This window comes from Glycine max, chromosome 14 (assembly GCF_000004515.6).
Source record: "Glycine max cultivar Williams 82 chromosome 14, Glycine_max_v4.0, whole genome shotgun sequence".
In the NCBI taxonomy this organism is placed as follows: domain Eukaryota; kingdom Viridiplantae; phylum Streptophyta; class Magnoliopsida; order Fabales; family Fabaceae; genus Glycine; species Glycine max.
Window position 1 is genome coordinate 43,791,897 of NC_038250.2, and position 15,495 is coordinate 43,807,391.

The window sequence follows — 15,495 nt, forward strand, 5'->3', positions numbered from 1 at the left end:
AAAAGAAATCACAAAGTGCATACAATGGGGGAACACATGAATGCATGATATAAAAAGTCATCAATGACATAAGAAGAAAAAAGGCTTCAGGCTTCATATAACTCTTGTGCTAATCAATGTTATTTGGGTGCTTTTAATTCAGAGGAGTTGTTGTTAAGGATCCATATGCTCCCCATGGAGTTTGACTTTTGATCGAGGACTATCCTTATGCTTCTGATGGGCTAGAGATATGGGATGCTATCAAGTCTAGGGTGGAAGAATATGTCTCATTCTACTACAAGTCAGATAAGGAACTTCAAAAAGACCCCGAGCTCCAAGCTTGGTGGAAAGAACTTGTAGAGGTGGGTCATGGGGATTTGAAGGATAAGCCATGGTGGCAAAAGATGCAAACTCGTGAAGAGTTGGTTGAAGCTTCCGCTACCCTCATATGGATTGCTTCAGCTCTTCATGCTGCTGTTAACTTTGGGCAGTATCCATATCGAGGTTTAATCCTGAATAGGCCAACTATTAGCAGGAGATTCATGCCTGAGAAAAGGGTCTCCTGAATATGATGCGTTGGCTAAGAACCCTGAGAAGGAGTTTTTGAAGACTATTACAAGCAAGAAAGAGACCCTCATTGACCTTACAGTTATAGAAATTTTATCAAGGCACACATCTGATGAGTTCTACCTTGGGCAGAGAGATGGTGGTGACTACTGGACTTCTGATGCCGGGCCATTAGAGGCCTTTAAGAGGTTTGGAAACAATCTTGAAGAGATTGAAAAGAAGCTTATAGAGAAGAACAATGATGAGACATTGAGAAACCGCTATGGGCCGGCTAAAATGCCTTACACTTTGCTTTATCCTTCTAGTGAGGAGGGATTGACTTTCAGAGGAATTCCCAAAAGTATCTCTATCTAAGGGCTCTATGGTTGCTGAAGTACTGTCCCTGGCTTTAAATTAATGTGAAATAGAAGGAATTTGATTCCTTCATCAGTTGTGTATGTTTAAGTTATGTATTTGGAGTGGCTGAATGTACTTGTATTGCCATATATCTTATTTTGGGATAATTGAAGGACCCTAATTAGTAAAACCAACTATATTCAGTGACTGATAAAACAACAACAACCAACCTTTTTCCCACTAGGTGGAGTTCACTACATGAATCAGACAATGCCATAATGTTCCATTGTATCTGTAAATCTTTTTTAATTCTTTTGCTTATAGTTTTTCTTACTCTCCCTCTGCCTCTAGTGACTAGGCTATCCTCCATCTGATCTACTCTCCATACTTAGGCTTATAAGATTATCCGCACACATGCTCAACCCTCTAAGGCAAGAATGTACCATCTTTTTTACAACGGGTGCTACCCTAACTTTTTACCCAATGCATTCATTTGTGTGTGTGTGTGTGTCTCTGTGTATCAGCTATCGAGTTTACACCATATAGAGGGCAGCAGTGTGTCAAATAGTGGTGAGGACAAAAGATGCCAGAGAGAGACAGAAAGACAGAGAGAGAGCTGCAGTGTGTCACACGACATTTTAGTCGTCTTTCTAAAAGCTATACTTCACGCGAACATGCTTCTATTTTTTTTTAAGAATTGAATTCTATTTGAATGTAAATGTTTGCACTTAAAATACGTATCTCTGCATGCAACAGATAGTTGGACTTCTAAAGGATATTGAACCTACAAACTAGTTAGTCAGCATGATGAGAAAGAGTCAAGCATTTTCTCTGCATTTCTTTAGTATTCATCAATTGACTACAACTCTAATATACACAATTGACCAAAAGACTCAAGCAATTGACCATAGGAAAAAAAGCAGCAAAGTAGGTAGCCTTACAGGAGTTATTGCTATCCTAGCAATTACATCAAAACATTCAAACATTGCAGCAACACTAGCAATCAATGCATTGCAGTACACACACATAAACTAGTATCAAAGATTCAAAAATTGAAGAAATGGGATACCTGAAAATTGCCCAAGAAACTAGAAAAAGCAACGCAAACAATATATGGACCAACTTTCTGCTCAAACCCTGCCCAATCAATTTTCACTAACCCAATCAATCACATCATACCTAACCACTATTTACAACATTGAACAAAAAAGTACAGGACAAATTAGTAAACTATATTATTTTTACACACAGTGACAATGGCAATGACAATGAAAAAGAGTGAACACCCACTGAAACAGAGACAATGGCAGTGACAATGGCAATGAAAAAGAGTAAATTATACTACAAATGAAAAAGAGACCAAGCTTACCTCGAACCCAAACAGTAACAATGGCAATGAGATCTAACAAAATGGCACGAAACTTGAAGCTTTCCTTGTACCTCAATCAGCAATACTGCAACTGAAGACGTATTATTATTATTATCATCAATAAAACATGAACACCCACTCAAACTTAGCATACACGAAGTTGACCTACGTACCTCGCGGAGAAAGCTTTGAGCACCCACGACTGTTTCAGCAACCTAGTACCTAGTAGAGGAGTGTATGTAGGGTTTTCTTCGAGCCACAGTTCCAAGAGCAGTGTAAGGGGTTATGTGGGTTCGAGCGAGGGGTTTCCGAGAATATTGAAAACAATGTGGGACAATGTGGGTGTCGAGGGAGCAGTTTCCGGCAGATTTCAGGCGGGAGGAGAAAGAGAAGAGTGATTTCAGGCATGAGGAGAAAGAGAAGACTGAGTGCAAGGTTTTCGAGCGTGTGGGTTGTGAAATGTCAACGTTTTAACTTATAAACATAACAACATCGGTTTTTTAAGGATAACCGATGTTAACTTAATATAGTTAACATCGGTTTTCAAAAAATCGATGTTAACATCAAATAGGTTACATCAGTTTTTTAAAAAACCGATATTAAGATCAACTCCTTAACATCGGCTTTCTCAAAACCGATGTTAAGTCTATGAAGTTAACATCGGTTTTGCCAAAACCGATGTTACCATATTCATCTTAACATCATGTTAACATCGATTTTTTGAATAACCGATGTTAACATGAAGTAGTTAACATCGGTTTTGCTAAAACCGATGCTAAGTAACTCCATTTAATTACAAAAATGCCACTGCGCTTTCGTTAACATCAGTTTTTGCAATAACCGATGTTAATGGAGCGATGTAGAAAGCCTTTTTTTTAGTAGTGAAACAAAGAACTGAAGTTGATTGGCTTCACGGATGCAGATTGGGTTGGTGACGCAAATGATAGGAGATTAACCTCAGGCCATTGTTTATTGTTTGGTTGAACAACAATTACATGGTGTAGCAGAAAACAAGGTACTGTAGCTCTTTCAAGCACGGAAGCAGAATACATGGCAGCCACTCTTGCAGCACAAGAAAGCATTTGGATAAAGAGCTTAGTTGGAGATATGTTACACAAAGTAGACTACACAATGGAGCTCTTTTGTGATAATGAAAATGCCATTAAATTATCATCAAATCCAGTTTTTCATAGGCGCACCAAACATATAGAAGTGCATTACCATTTTGTTAGAGAAAAGGTGTTGAATAAGGAGATTGACTTGAAGAAGATTCATACAAAGGAACAACTGGCTGATATTTTTACAAAGGCTCTGGAGAAACCCTTGTTTGAGAAGTTCAGAGGACAACTTGGAATCATGAAAAAGGAGCATGCATTAAAGGAGGGGTGTGACAAATAATGCATGACACAGAAGAGAAAATTAAGCAGTTGATGTGTTTATGACCAATCTTTAATTTTGTTAGTATCCCTTGATATATGCAATTAAAATAAGTTGCTGATTGCAACATATTAGGAGAATCATTGTCATTTTAAATTTAGCCAAAGTCTAGGAGTTTGTTTCCCTAATTTTAGCATCACTAGTCATGTATAAAACCAGCACACTATCTATGTATTCCTCAGTTTAGTATACAATAAAAACACAGATTGGGTTCTGGTAGCCTTTTTCAAATATTCATTTATTTGTTTTATATACACCAACACTAGTCCAAATGCCCCTCCACATGCATATCCTATTGCTACAGGTTTCCAATCAAACCTGAATTCTTCATTGTGTTGTAAGGTAGCTGAAACTCTCAACTGTTTTTCGTCCTTGTGGCATGATTTTGACAAAGGCATCCACATAGCCCTAGATTGCCCTCATTGGAATCATTTTGAAATGTGTTGAACTGTTTACCTGTTGGTATCATCCCCACCAGCTGGTTTTGTGAAAGATCTAAGACCGAGAGAAAGTTTAAGCCCTTTGAACTGTTTACCTGTTGGAATCATTTTGAAATATGTTGAACTGTTTACCTTTTTGTGAAAGATCTAAGCATGTTTGAGGAGAGATCTAACCACTCAAGATTTTCCAAACCAACTAAGGTTTCCGGAATAAATCCAGTGATTCTGTTGTGGGAAAGGTTAAGCCCTTTGAGTAACTTTAACTTTTCAGTGATTCTGGAATGACTCCTTCAAACCTATTAGTTGAGAAATCAATAATTGAGATAGTAGTTAAGATCCTATCCAGCTCAATTTTGTTACCTTTTATGGTGACCACCGTAGAAACATAGTACACGGAAGAATATCTTGTACTATTCATGTATTGCAAACCATGATTGATATTCAGCATCATTCCCTTAAAGTCACTAATGCATGCTATTGGAAAGTTGCCACTGAAATTATTGTTGATGTCAAAAACCCACAACTTCGGAAATGTTTTCCTGGATTTCAGACAATTTATGGTACCATTGAACGTATTAGAACGTAAAACAAGGACTACTTGCAGCTATTGAAATGACTCAAGCTAACTAGGAAATGTATTTTGGATATTATTTTCCTTTGCAGATCCAAAACTGAAAGGAAAGAAAAGGTTCCAAGGCATGGTGGAAGCTTTCCTTTCAATTTATTGTGAGACAAGTTGAGTATCTCAAGGGAGCTTGCATTGCAAATAGCTGAAGAAATGTCATCTCAAGACAATTTGTTATTTGAGACAGAAAAGAATCAAGTGTTAGATGAGGGAACTGGAACGTCTCCTTCCAACATGTTGAAGCTTAGGTCAATGATCTCCCACGAGAGTGAGGGGTACTCAACTGGTGTAAGAAGGTTATGAGAATTGTCCAAAAAAATGAAGCTTTTGAAGATCGGTTAAACAGAGTATGTTATTTGGTAACTTCCCTTGCAATATTGTATCTCGAAGACTAAGAGTGACCAAAGAGAATGAGAAATTAATTAACAAAGACAAAGAGCTCGGTCCAATGGAAGACATATATCTAGGAAATCAAGAGTGAGCTCCCTTAAATCAGTTACATTTACAATGAGATTTTCCAGGGTTGCTGCTTCAAATATTAGTTCATGTGTTGAAAAGAGCAAGACTGAGAGATCTAGCGAGACTAATTTAAAAACTAAAAAGATTTAGTTTAATATTTTGCTAAAAAATTAAAAGCAATGACACCGAAAAAATATAAAGAAGTATATCCTAAAAGCATTTCATAAAAATAAAATGCTAATTCCGACTTATGTTATTACTATATATATCATTAAAATGTTTTCATTTATAAAGTAGAATTTCATATTAGATATTTTGAGAAAAGTACATATGAGTCCAACTTGGGAGCAGACCACCGTGGATCATTAAATTTGATGGTCCATTTTAGATCATGTTTTATTCAACATCAAATTTATTAGCTAGTATAATATGCAAAGTTGGAAATCGGTAACCAAAAACAGTTTTAATCAGTTTAAAACAATTTAATTTATTGAATTATATTATTTTTACATCAATTAATTTTACTCAAGTTCCCTTTTGTTTTATTGACCATTTAAATACATTAGATGTATTAGGTGCCTTATGGTGACGTTGGAAAGTAGTTGCCGGCGGAAACAAAACAAATCAGAAACTTTAGTCCCGTATGTATCCATAGCTGCCGCAAGAAAGGGAAAGAGAATATGGAGACTCAAAGGCAAAGCTAGAAGATGGCTTCATGGGTATCAGTGTTTTGGATGTGAAAAGAAATTGTTTTTTTTTTTGCACAACCACTAAAATTGAGTTTTGCGGGAAAAGATATTGACACAATATCTCATTCTCTCTCTTTCTATCTCAAAGTTCAGATCTCTTTTGAAGTATAAAATTTAGTGTTCCTTTCACCTCTCTCTCTCTTTCTCTCATTCTTTTCATACATTGAAACTTACTCTCTAAACTTCTTATGCAAAACACTCTCTTGGTATTGAAGTTTCTTCTTCCATAGCTTATTTTCTAATGGATGACGTCTCCTTTCACCTCTTCTCCTTCTCCATTCCGCTGTTATTAAACTTCAAGAAACAAAGGACTTTATTGATGGAGAATATTCAAAGCCTACAAGCTCCACATGGAGCTATGTCATGTGGTATCATGATGCAATCTTCTCTATGAAGGGATTCAGTCACCAAAGCCATGAACAAGAGGTTCTAAGAGGATTGGGCTAGAGTTGTTGTTGATGGCCATAGGGTTCTCAAAATCCCCCGGGTAGATATCTGAGTTCATGGGTCAAGGTTAGATCCACTTATCTTTGTACATATTAAATTAAAATTTCATTCTTTTTTGACATTGTATTTAGGGCTTCATAATGCAGGTAGGATACCCTAGATCAAAATGTAGGATTTTTCAGCCCTTGTATTTTAGGACACCTAGACTAGTTTTGGTATTAGGGGTACTTTTGTAATTTCATGTGCATTAAGTGAATATTTAATGTGTGTGTTGGAAAATAAATTTAATTAAATTGAGTGAAGTCCAATCCAATTAAATTTTAGAGGGAAATGTGAGCATTTGCTTGGTACACCACATTGTCACATCATAGTCACACTTTGTGCATGTTCTTTATGTTTTACATGCATCATGACACCTAAGCACACTTAGTGGAGAATCTTTGACTTATCTTGGATTAGTGGGTTGAACCATAGCTAAAATTCACTAATAATAATTAGTGAAATTTTGGCTCCAAAATTTAGCTCCACGAATTCAAGTGAAATTTGAACAGAAATTCTCAAATTTTCCTCCAATTTTGTGTGACACTTATGTTATAAATAAATGTCATATGTGTGTATTTTTTTTAACTTTGATCATTTGAAAATTACACTTCAAAGTTTAGATCACATTGAAGGCACATCATTTCTAAGCTTCTTATCCAATGCACTCTCTTGGTGGTGAAACTTCTCCTTTCATGATTTATTCCCTAGTAGATGGCGCCTCCTCTCACCTCTTCTCCTTCTCTATTTGTCATTTAACTTCAAGAAGTAAAAGACTCCATTAATAAAGAAGATCCAAGGCCTACAAGCTTCTTTAAGCTTCTATGGGTGGCGAATCACATTTTGATACTTACACATAAAACTAACATAAGTCCCACAGGATACATGTAATGCTTTTAGCTTAGGTTGATATCATGACTAAGTGCTATGTATTGGCAATCTTCGAGATTACCAATGAAATTAGAACTAAATATTAAGCATTGATGAGTTACTCACAAATATTCTAGATACATAAACCAGCAAATAAAACAACAATAAGCATAAGTATTATTCCATTAACTACAAACATATCTTTAGATATGCAAAGTTATTTTCATGAAATTCAAAGCAAATATACCTTAAATGATTGCAAACACTAAGTGAAACAAAAACACCTGAATCCCCAAATTCATCATCCAAAAATAGATGAAACCGAAACATGTATTTGTTTTTTAAAAAATATAACCACGAGCGTTAAAAAAATTAGATGGAAGATAGAAAAAATAGGTATTTCTTTCACAGATTTCAATCGTAACAACATTCAGTCAAGTCAGATTTTTGCACATTCGAAATAAGAGATTAGAGGGTTCTGAAAAGATAACGTTTTGATAGAAAATTTTAAATTTTAAGTTGAATAAAAGAAAGATGAATAGAAGAAGTTGAAAAAAAAAAACTCAAAATTTTAAAACGTGTCAACCAAAAGAGGATAAAAGTGATTTTTCCACCTCCTAAAAAATGTATAGATAAAAAGTAGATATGCAAACGCTGGAAATTGGTTACCAGTTTTAACAAGTTTAAAATAATTTAAGTAATTGAATTATATTAATTTTACATCAATGTATTTTACCCAAGTATCCTTTTATTTTATGCACTATTTAAATACCTTAGAAGCATTATGTGCCTTATGGTGACGTCAAAAAGTGGTCGGCGGCGGAAACAAAAAGTGTTTTGGATGTGAAAAGAAACAAATAAACAATTTTTCTGCATAACCATGAACATTGAGTTCGACATAGGCCTTGGGGTTCGGCTTAGTTGAGTTCATCAGCGGTGGAGGGGAAGGGGCCCAAGAGGATCGACAGTGGAAGCATGAATATGGACAACTTTTGCCGTAGAGGAGAGGTGTACGGAGATGCAGCATCAGAGGAGATTAATCTCTCACGGACAAACATCCTTTCCATAAAAAATTGTTTTGTTTTTGTTAAGGGTCAAAAGGTCATTCTCGCACTAATTAATTAAAATTTATTAATAAAATTTCTAAATTGAAATAATCCTGGCACAACCTACTATATTCGATTTATCTGCATGGTCAAAATGTATCATTTAAAATACTATTAGTTCACCAAAGCAATGTCCACAACTTGACAATCGAGATACAATTCAAAAATGAAAAGTTTACTTATCATTGTCATATATGATAATGTATATATATGTGCAGGAAACTACAAGTTCATGTCACATGACCACAATGCTTTATCAATAGTGTATGATTTTTGTCATAATTAGTTCACTATTTATTTCATTTAGGACTCAACCAAATTAATTTGCTGTCTTGCAAGCACATAAATATATTTGGGGCATTTAGTAAGGAATGATTAATTTTGTGAATTAGGTGAATAAAATTTGTTAAGAGAATAGCATTGAAAATCTTTAGATATATTTTTTTATAAATAAAAAAAATTACATATATTTTTATCGATTATTTTAATAATTTATCATATTATATAATTTAATGAAAAATAATATAATATTTTTATGGTAATAAAGAAAAAAAAAATCCAAGGAAAGTAAAATTCTTACCTTCTTCTATACAAAAGTTTTCGGAGAATTTGTTTAAAAAATATACCCAAAAAATATCCTTTTCAAAAATATTATTTTTTAAAATATTATGAGAAAGAAATAAGTTTTCCAACCTATTATTTCTGAAAAACAAAAATTTCTCTCTAATCAACTGTTCTAGTTAGCAACCTTCTAATTGCATGTGTTCTTATTGTATGGGGCTATTGTAGTTCACGATCCTACGTACGCCGTACTTACTGTACGGAACTAATACTTTGTGAGTCATGATAAAAAATTAAGGGCTTCAGCATTTTGTAACAAAATTGGGTAAAAGGAGTCAGTCATGTTTTCTTTCAAGACTTTCATCACAAGTTTAGAGTCAGAGATACTGAAGGAAATTCCAAGTCTACAAGTTCTTGCATGCAATTTAACTGGTACACTAATAAAGATCTAAGGAGATAAAATCCTTCTATTCAACACACAAATGATACAAGATCAAGTAAAAAAATACACAACTTATACGCTTATTACAACACACGAATTGAAAGAGTAAACTTGTCAGAGCAAAATTTTCAACATGTTCAACATCACGTGCAACACCAAAGGGACGAAAATAGAATGGAGTAAAAGAATGACCTCAACCGAAATGGCGTTCACTATGTGTGACATCAACTTGACACCTGTATGTTGTTCCATAAATATCAGGTTAGGGATTATCAGATTAAAAATTACGATACAATTTTTCATTAAGTAACACCTGACTTGTAAAATTCAAAGCACATGAAAATTTCACTTACCTGCTATATATTCCGACTGTGGACCGATTCTCTGTTCCTTTAACGACGTTGATTGTATCGTCTTGTATTTGCATTAGATCTGTTGCTCTTCTTTCTCACTCTTTGATTAAGAATGCATTCAACAAAACTGATTGACCATTCTGGTTTCCGATAGAAGAAGACAATATAACCCAATAATATTCCAAATACCCCTCCACATGCATATCCTATAGCTACGGGTTTCCAACCAAACCTGAATTCTTCATCATGCTGAAATGTTGCTGATTCTGTTGGCAGTTTTTCATCATTGTGACAAGATTTTGACAAAGGCAACCCACATAGCCCTTGATTGCCTTCATAGGAATCATTCTGGAAAGTATCAAACTGTTTACCTGTTGGTATCATCCCCACCAGCTGGTTTTGTGAAAGATTTAAGACCGAGAGGAAGTGAAGATTGGTCAATGTTTTTGGAATCTCACCCATGAGCATGTTTGAAGAGAGGTCTAACCATTCTAGATTGTCCAAACCACCAAAGTTTTTTGGAATAACACCTGTGATTCTGTTGTGGGAAAGGTTAAGCCCTTTGAGTGACTTTAAGTCTCCAATGATTGCGGGAATCACTCCTCCAAATCTGTTATTTGACAAATCAATAGTTGTGAAAGTAGTTAGGATTCTCTGCAGCTCATAAATGTTTCCTTTCATGGTGACTACCACAGAATCATAGTAACGGGAAGAATAGTTTTCTCCCGTCATATATTGCATACTATTATCAACATTCACCATCATTCCCTTGAAGTCTTCTAAGCAAGCTGTTGGCAAATTGCCACTGAAATTATTGTTGGAGATGTCAAAAACCCGCAACATGGGAAAATCTTTTGTCAATTTCATACAATTGATGGTACCGTTGAACCTATTAGCACGTAAAACAAGGACTTGCAGCTGCTGAAGTGACTCCAGAAAAGTTGGAAATTTATCGTGTATGTTATTTTCTCCAAGGTCCAAAACTCTTAGCTGTTTGCACTTGACAACAGACCGAGGTAATGGTCCCTCCAATTGATTGCCATTAAAATTCATAGTCTCCAATGCTTCTATCTCAAGATATGTTTTGGGTATCATTCCACTAAGGTTGTTTCTTCGAAGATCCAAAACTGAAAGGTAAGGAAAGGTTCCAAGGCATTTAGGAAGCTTACCTGTCAAGTTATTGTGAGACAAGTCAAGCATCTGAAGGGAGCTTGCATTGCAAATAGTTGAAGAAATGTGACCAGTCAATTTGTTATTTGAGACAGAAAAGTATTGAATGCCAGATGGGGGAACTGGAATATCTCCTTGCAACATGTTGAAGCTGAGGTCAATGGATTGTATGGTCGCCCATGAGAGTGAGAGACACTCAATCGATGTTAGAAGGTTATGAGAAAGGTCCAAAAAAGACAAAGTCTCTTTCCCTGTTCTATTAAACCATTTTGGAATCCTACCATGAATTTGATTCCTTGATAGATCTAAAGTTTCTAATTTGCTAAGCTTGTCAAACAAATCGGGAATCTCACCACCAAAATTATTATATTAAAGATCTAAGTAAGTAAGATGCTGAAGGTTGAAAATAAATGATGGTATGATCTCGTCCCTAAAGTTATTCCCAGAGAGGTCCAGATGATTTACTTGTGTGATGTTCCCAAAACATTTTGCAATGGTTCCAGTGAAACTATTATCAGAAAGATTAATGAAAGTGAGATGTTGAAGATTTGAAAGTGATGATGGAATCTCACCGCTGAAATTGTTCCAACCAAGGTTCAGATGATATACTTGTGTGATATTCCCAAAATATTGCACAATGTGTCCTGTGAAACTATTATAAAAAAGATTAATGAAAGTTAGATGTCGAAGGTTTGAAAGGGATGACGGAATCTCACCGCTGAAATTGTTCCCACCAAGGTCCAAGAATTTTAGCTGCGTGAGGTTAAATAAAAACACAGGAATAGGTCCTTCGAAGTCACATGATTCTAAACCCAAAAAGTTAAGAGACTCCAAATGGTTAATGGTATTGGGAAGTTTTCCTGAAAAGCCAGTGTAAGAGAGATCCAAGTATCTAAGAGGAGTGCTCCGATTGAACTCTGGAAGTTCACCTTCGAGATCCAAATTGACAGACAGATCAAGCTTTTGAAGATTGGGTAAACAGAGTATGTTATTTGCTAACTTCCCTTGCAATCCTGTATCTCCAAGACTAAGAGAGACCAAAGAGGATGAGAAATTCACTAACAAAGATAGAGAGCTCGGTTCAATGGTAGACATGTTTAGGAAATCAAGAGTGACCTCCCTTATATCAGTTGCATTTACAATGACATTTTCCAGGGTTGCTGCTTCAATTCTCATTCCAAGAAATGAGAGATCAAGAGAGACTAATTTTGAGAGCAGAGAGATTTTAGAAGGAATAACACCACTAAATGCAGAGTGAGATAGATTTAGATGAGTAAGAGCCACATGATCACCAAAGCCGTTAGGCATTGGAGAATTGGAAAAATCATTGAAGGCAAGGTTGAGTTTTTTGAGATGAATGAGTTTGAAGAGAGTGGTGTTGGGATGAAATTCACCTTGAAGGCAACTGCAGCTAAGGTCTATGCCAATTACGTGACCTGACTTGGTGTCACAACTCACCCCTTCCCACAAGCAGCAATTCGTACCATTTTCCCATGATTCTGTCTTTGGATAAGGAGACTCACACCAACCAGAAGAGTCAGAAGAGCTATTGAGAGTAAATGAGCTCTTGAAGCTAAGCAAGGCGGAGGCGTCATCATGGTTGCAAAATGGCATCAATGAAGACGTTTGTGAAGGAAAATGAGAAAGCAAGAAACTCAGGACAAGAAACAGAAACCACCCCATACTTTTATGAATTGTTTTGCTCAACAGATTCACAGTTCACAACCCTTGTTTAGATACTAACCCAAAAAGTGTAATGATTATGGAATCTAAGCCATGCATGAACGTCATTTTATAGCCAAAACTGCGTGAGAAACACAAGTGAAGTAATGTGTATATTGACTTGCACAATTAAGTTTTTGCGGCTTGTAATCGGGGCCACTGTTTGAATTATAATTGATAAAACACAATTTTCATTGAAACTACAGAGGATAAAAACAAAGTTAAGCGAGAAATAAATTAATTAAAAAACCCAATAATGTTTCAGAATTTGTTGGACATAGCCACGTGATCTGCATAAGACTTGTGTCAGTGCGACAGTGCCTAGTTATAAAATTAATCAGTTAAAGACTTTTTTTAAAAGTTAATTTAATTAAAAGGATCGTGTTTTAGACCATTTAAGAAACAATAATTTCTTTCTAATATTTTTTTTATTCTAATCTCATTCCCTCTTTCTGTATTTGTGGAGGTGGCATCACCATCATAGGAATCTAATATAACGTACGCTTCCTCTTCCTCTTACGTAAGAGTCACAGCAACCCTACATCTCCGAATTTCTTTCCCTTCACACTCGATTGCTTCCACAAGAAACCTGAGCTCCAACTTTGATTTTATATATATGTTCAGATACGCGTTTTGTTTTTGTATGCAATAAATATAACAAGTATGCACGTGAGTGTTTCAGCATATGAACAGGAAGCTATTTATATCAGGCTATCAGCATTCAAGGACAAAACAATTACTATCATACGCTTGACTTACTTAACCATAACCACATATATACAAGTGGTTACTACAACCATAATCATAACCAGTTATAGTTGGCGTAGCCGGTTATCATTTTTAAAAAACCTGGTTATATATTTATATAACTAGTTATATATCCAGTTATATTTAAAATCAGTTATGAAAATATTGATTTTGAAGATTAAAAAAGTAGTTTTTAAAATTGATTTTATGCTATTTTTCTTTCTATTTTAAAGATATTTCATATCGAAAGAAAAAATACAAATAATTTTACTTAAGTTGGAGTTATCATTTTAAGTCATAAATTTTAGTGGAAAACAATTTTATCCATGGATTCTACGTACGTTTGATTTGGCTTGGTGAAAATTATATATGGTAGATAGGCAATTTGACATCAAAAAGAATTGAGAAGTTGAGAACCAAATATATATGCATGTTTTCATGGATATAGAGTATGAATCCAACTCTTCCCTTCAAGCGGTAAAGCAAAAACAAAACAAAAACAAATGTCCACTTTTGTAATAGAGTAAATATTGGCACAACAGATATTCTATTCTTGAAGCTATACATTTTTTTGGATGCTAAACTGAATATAGAATCTGGAAATATGAAACCAGTTAATTTGAGCACCCTTATTCTTACTTTTCTTTCATCTCATTTTTCGCTTTTTTATTACTATCATCTGTTATATTTATTAGTTTTTTTTTCTATCTTCCTCTTTTTTCCTACTCATATAGTTCCTTTTTCACAAATAAAAAATTTTAGATTTCTCAATCTTGTATCATTGGACTGGGATTGACCAGATTTATATATACTATAATATATATAGAACACTCAATTAATGTTTGTACAAAATTGTGTATCTTTTGAAGCCATAAATTGCTGTAGGATACGTATGTGAGGACGTATTTAATGCTGGGGTCTATTGTACACTTCGTTCGGAAACCAGGTTGGTCAATTGGTTTTGTTGAAGGAATTTTTAATCATGAGAACGCAGAGCTACAGATCTAATGCTACGACAGAATCAGGGTTGTTGAACTGTTGAAACTTGAAACAATTAATTGGGACTTTTAATTTACTAAAAGGCATAAAAATTTGGGGTCAATTTTAAATTATTATAAAGATTAAGTTATGACATGTGTTACTACCTTACAATAAAAAAAATCATATAACATCGGTTACAATTTATTAATTACTTTTCTCTTAATTGAAGTTATAAATTTTATGATTTTAGTTTAATTTTTTTTATTTTATTTCGTCGTATTAGTTTTTTTTTTTTTAACTTACGATCCTAAAATTTTAAGTTTTTTTTTTTTTACTTTAAAGTCATATTTTTTTTTTATTTATTGTTTTATGATTATTGTTTTGTTTTCAATTTTCTAAAAAGAAATCATAAATAATTTTATTTAGTTATTTATTAATTATATATTTTTAAATTTACTTGTTATTAGTTTTATTTAATATGATGTATAAATTCTTTATATGATTTCATTTAGTACATTATATATTTTTAATATTTTTTTATTTAATATATTTTATATATTTAAATTTTATATAATTTCTTAATAATGTTATTGAATTTGATTTTTTTGTCAATAAAATAAAAAACTAACATAATGATATTTAATATTTTTAATATTTGTTTTATTTTGAATACTTATATTTTAAAAAATTAAAATTTTAAAACAAATATTAAAATATTTTGTTAGTAAATTAACTTATGATTTATGAAATAATATTATTTAATTTGTATAAAGGAATTTACTTTAACAACTCAACTAAAAAATGTTATGTTTTATCAAGTGGTGTTTTATAATCTAAACTAATATCTTAAAAAAAATATTCTTTTAAAACAAGTTATAATAAATTCAGAAAATAAAATTATTGTATTTCTTGTTTGATTAGAATATAAAAGAACACATCACAAGATCTTAACAAATTCCCTTTCCCCCAATGTCATAACACCAAACAAGATCTTGAAGTCACACGATATATGGAGTATAAAATCTCTATGAAGGATACATCAACATGTTCAAACAGCAAGGTAAAGACCACAAAAAGTAGTGTGGCCATATACGAA

General features: G+C 33.8%; 1 protein-coding gene and 2 pseudogenes across 1 annotated transcript; 1 reads left to right on the forward strand and 2 right to left on the reverse strand.

Moving 5' to 3' along the window:
- The first annotated feature begins 223 nt into the window (after window positions 1-223).
- Window positions 224-945, forward strand: LOC100786036 (linoleate 9S-lipoxygenase-4-like; annotated as a pseudogene).
- A 2,910-nt stretch (window positions 946-3,855) lies between these two features.
- LOC102668010 (receptor-like protein 9DC3) lies at window positions 3,856-6,466 on the reverse strand (annotated as a pseudogene).
- Window positions 6,467-9,325: 2,859 nt separating this feature from the next.
- Window positions 9,326-12,751, reverse strand: LOC100795190 (receptor-like protein 6). The gene is given in 2 exon segments (XM_041009099.1): window positions 9,326-9,662; window positions 9,780-12,751. A coding segment is annotated over 1 exon segment (2,814 nt). The 5' UTR covers window positions 12,633-12,751; the 3' UTR covers window positions 9,326-9,662; window positions 9,780-9,818.
- Between the last annotated feature and the right edge of the window lie 2,744 nt (window positions 12,752-15,495).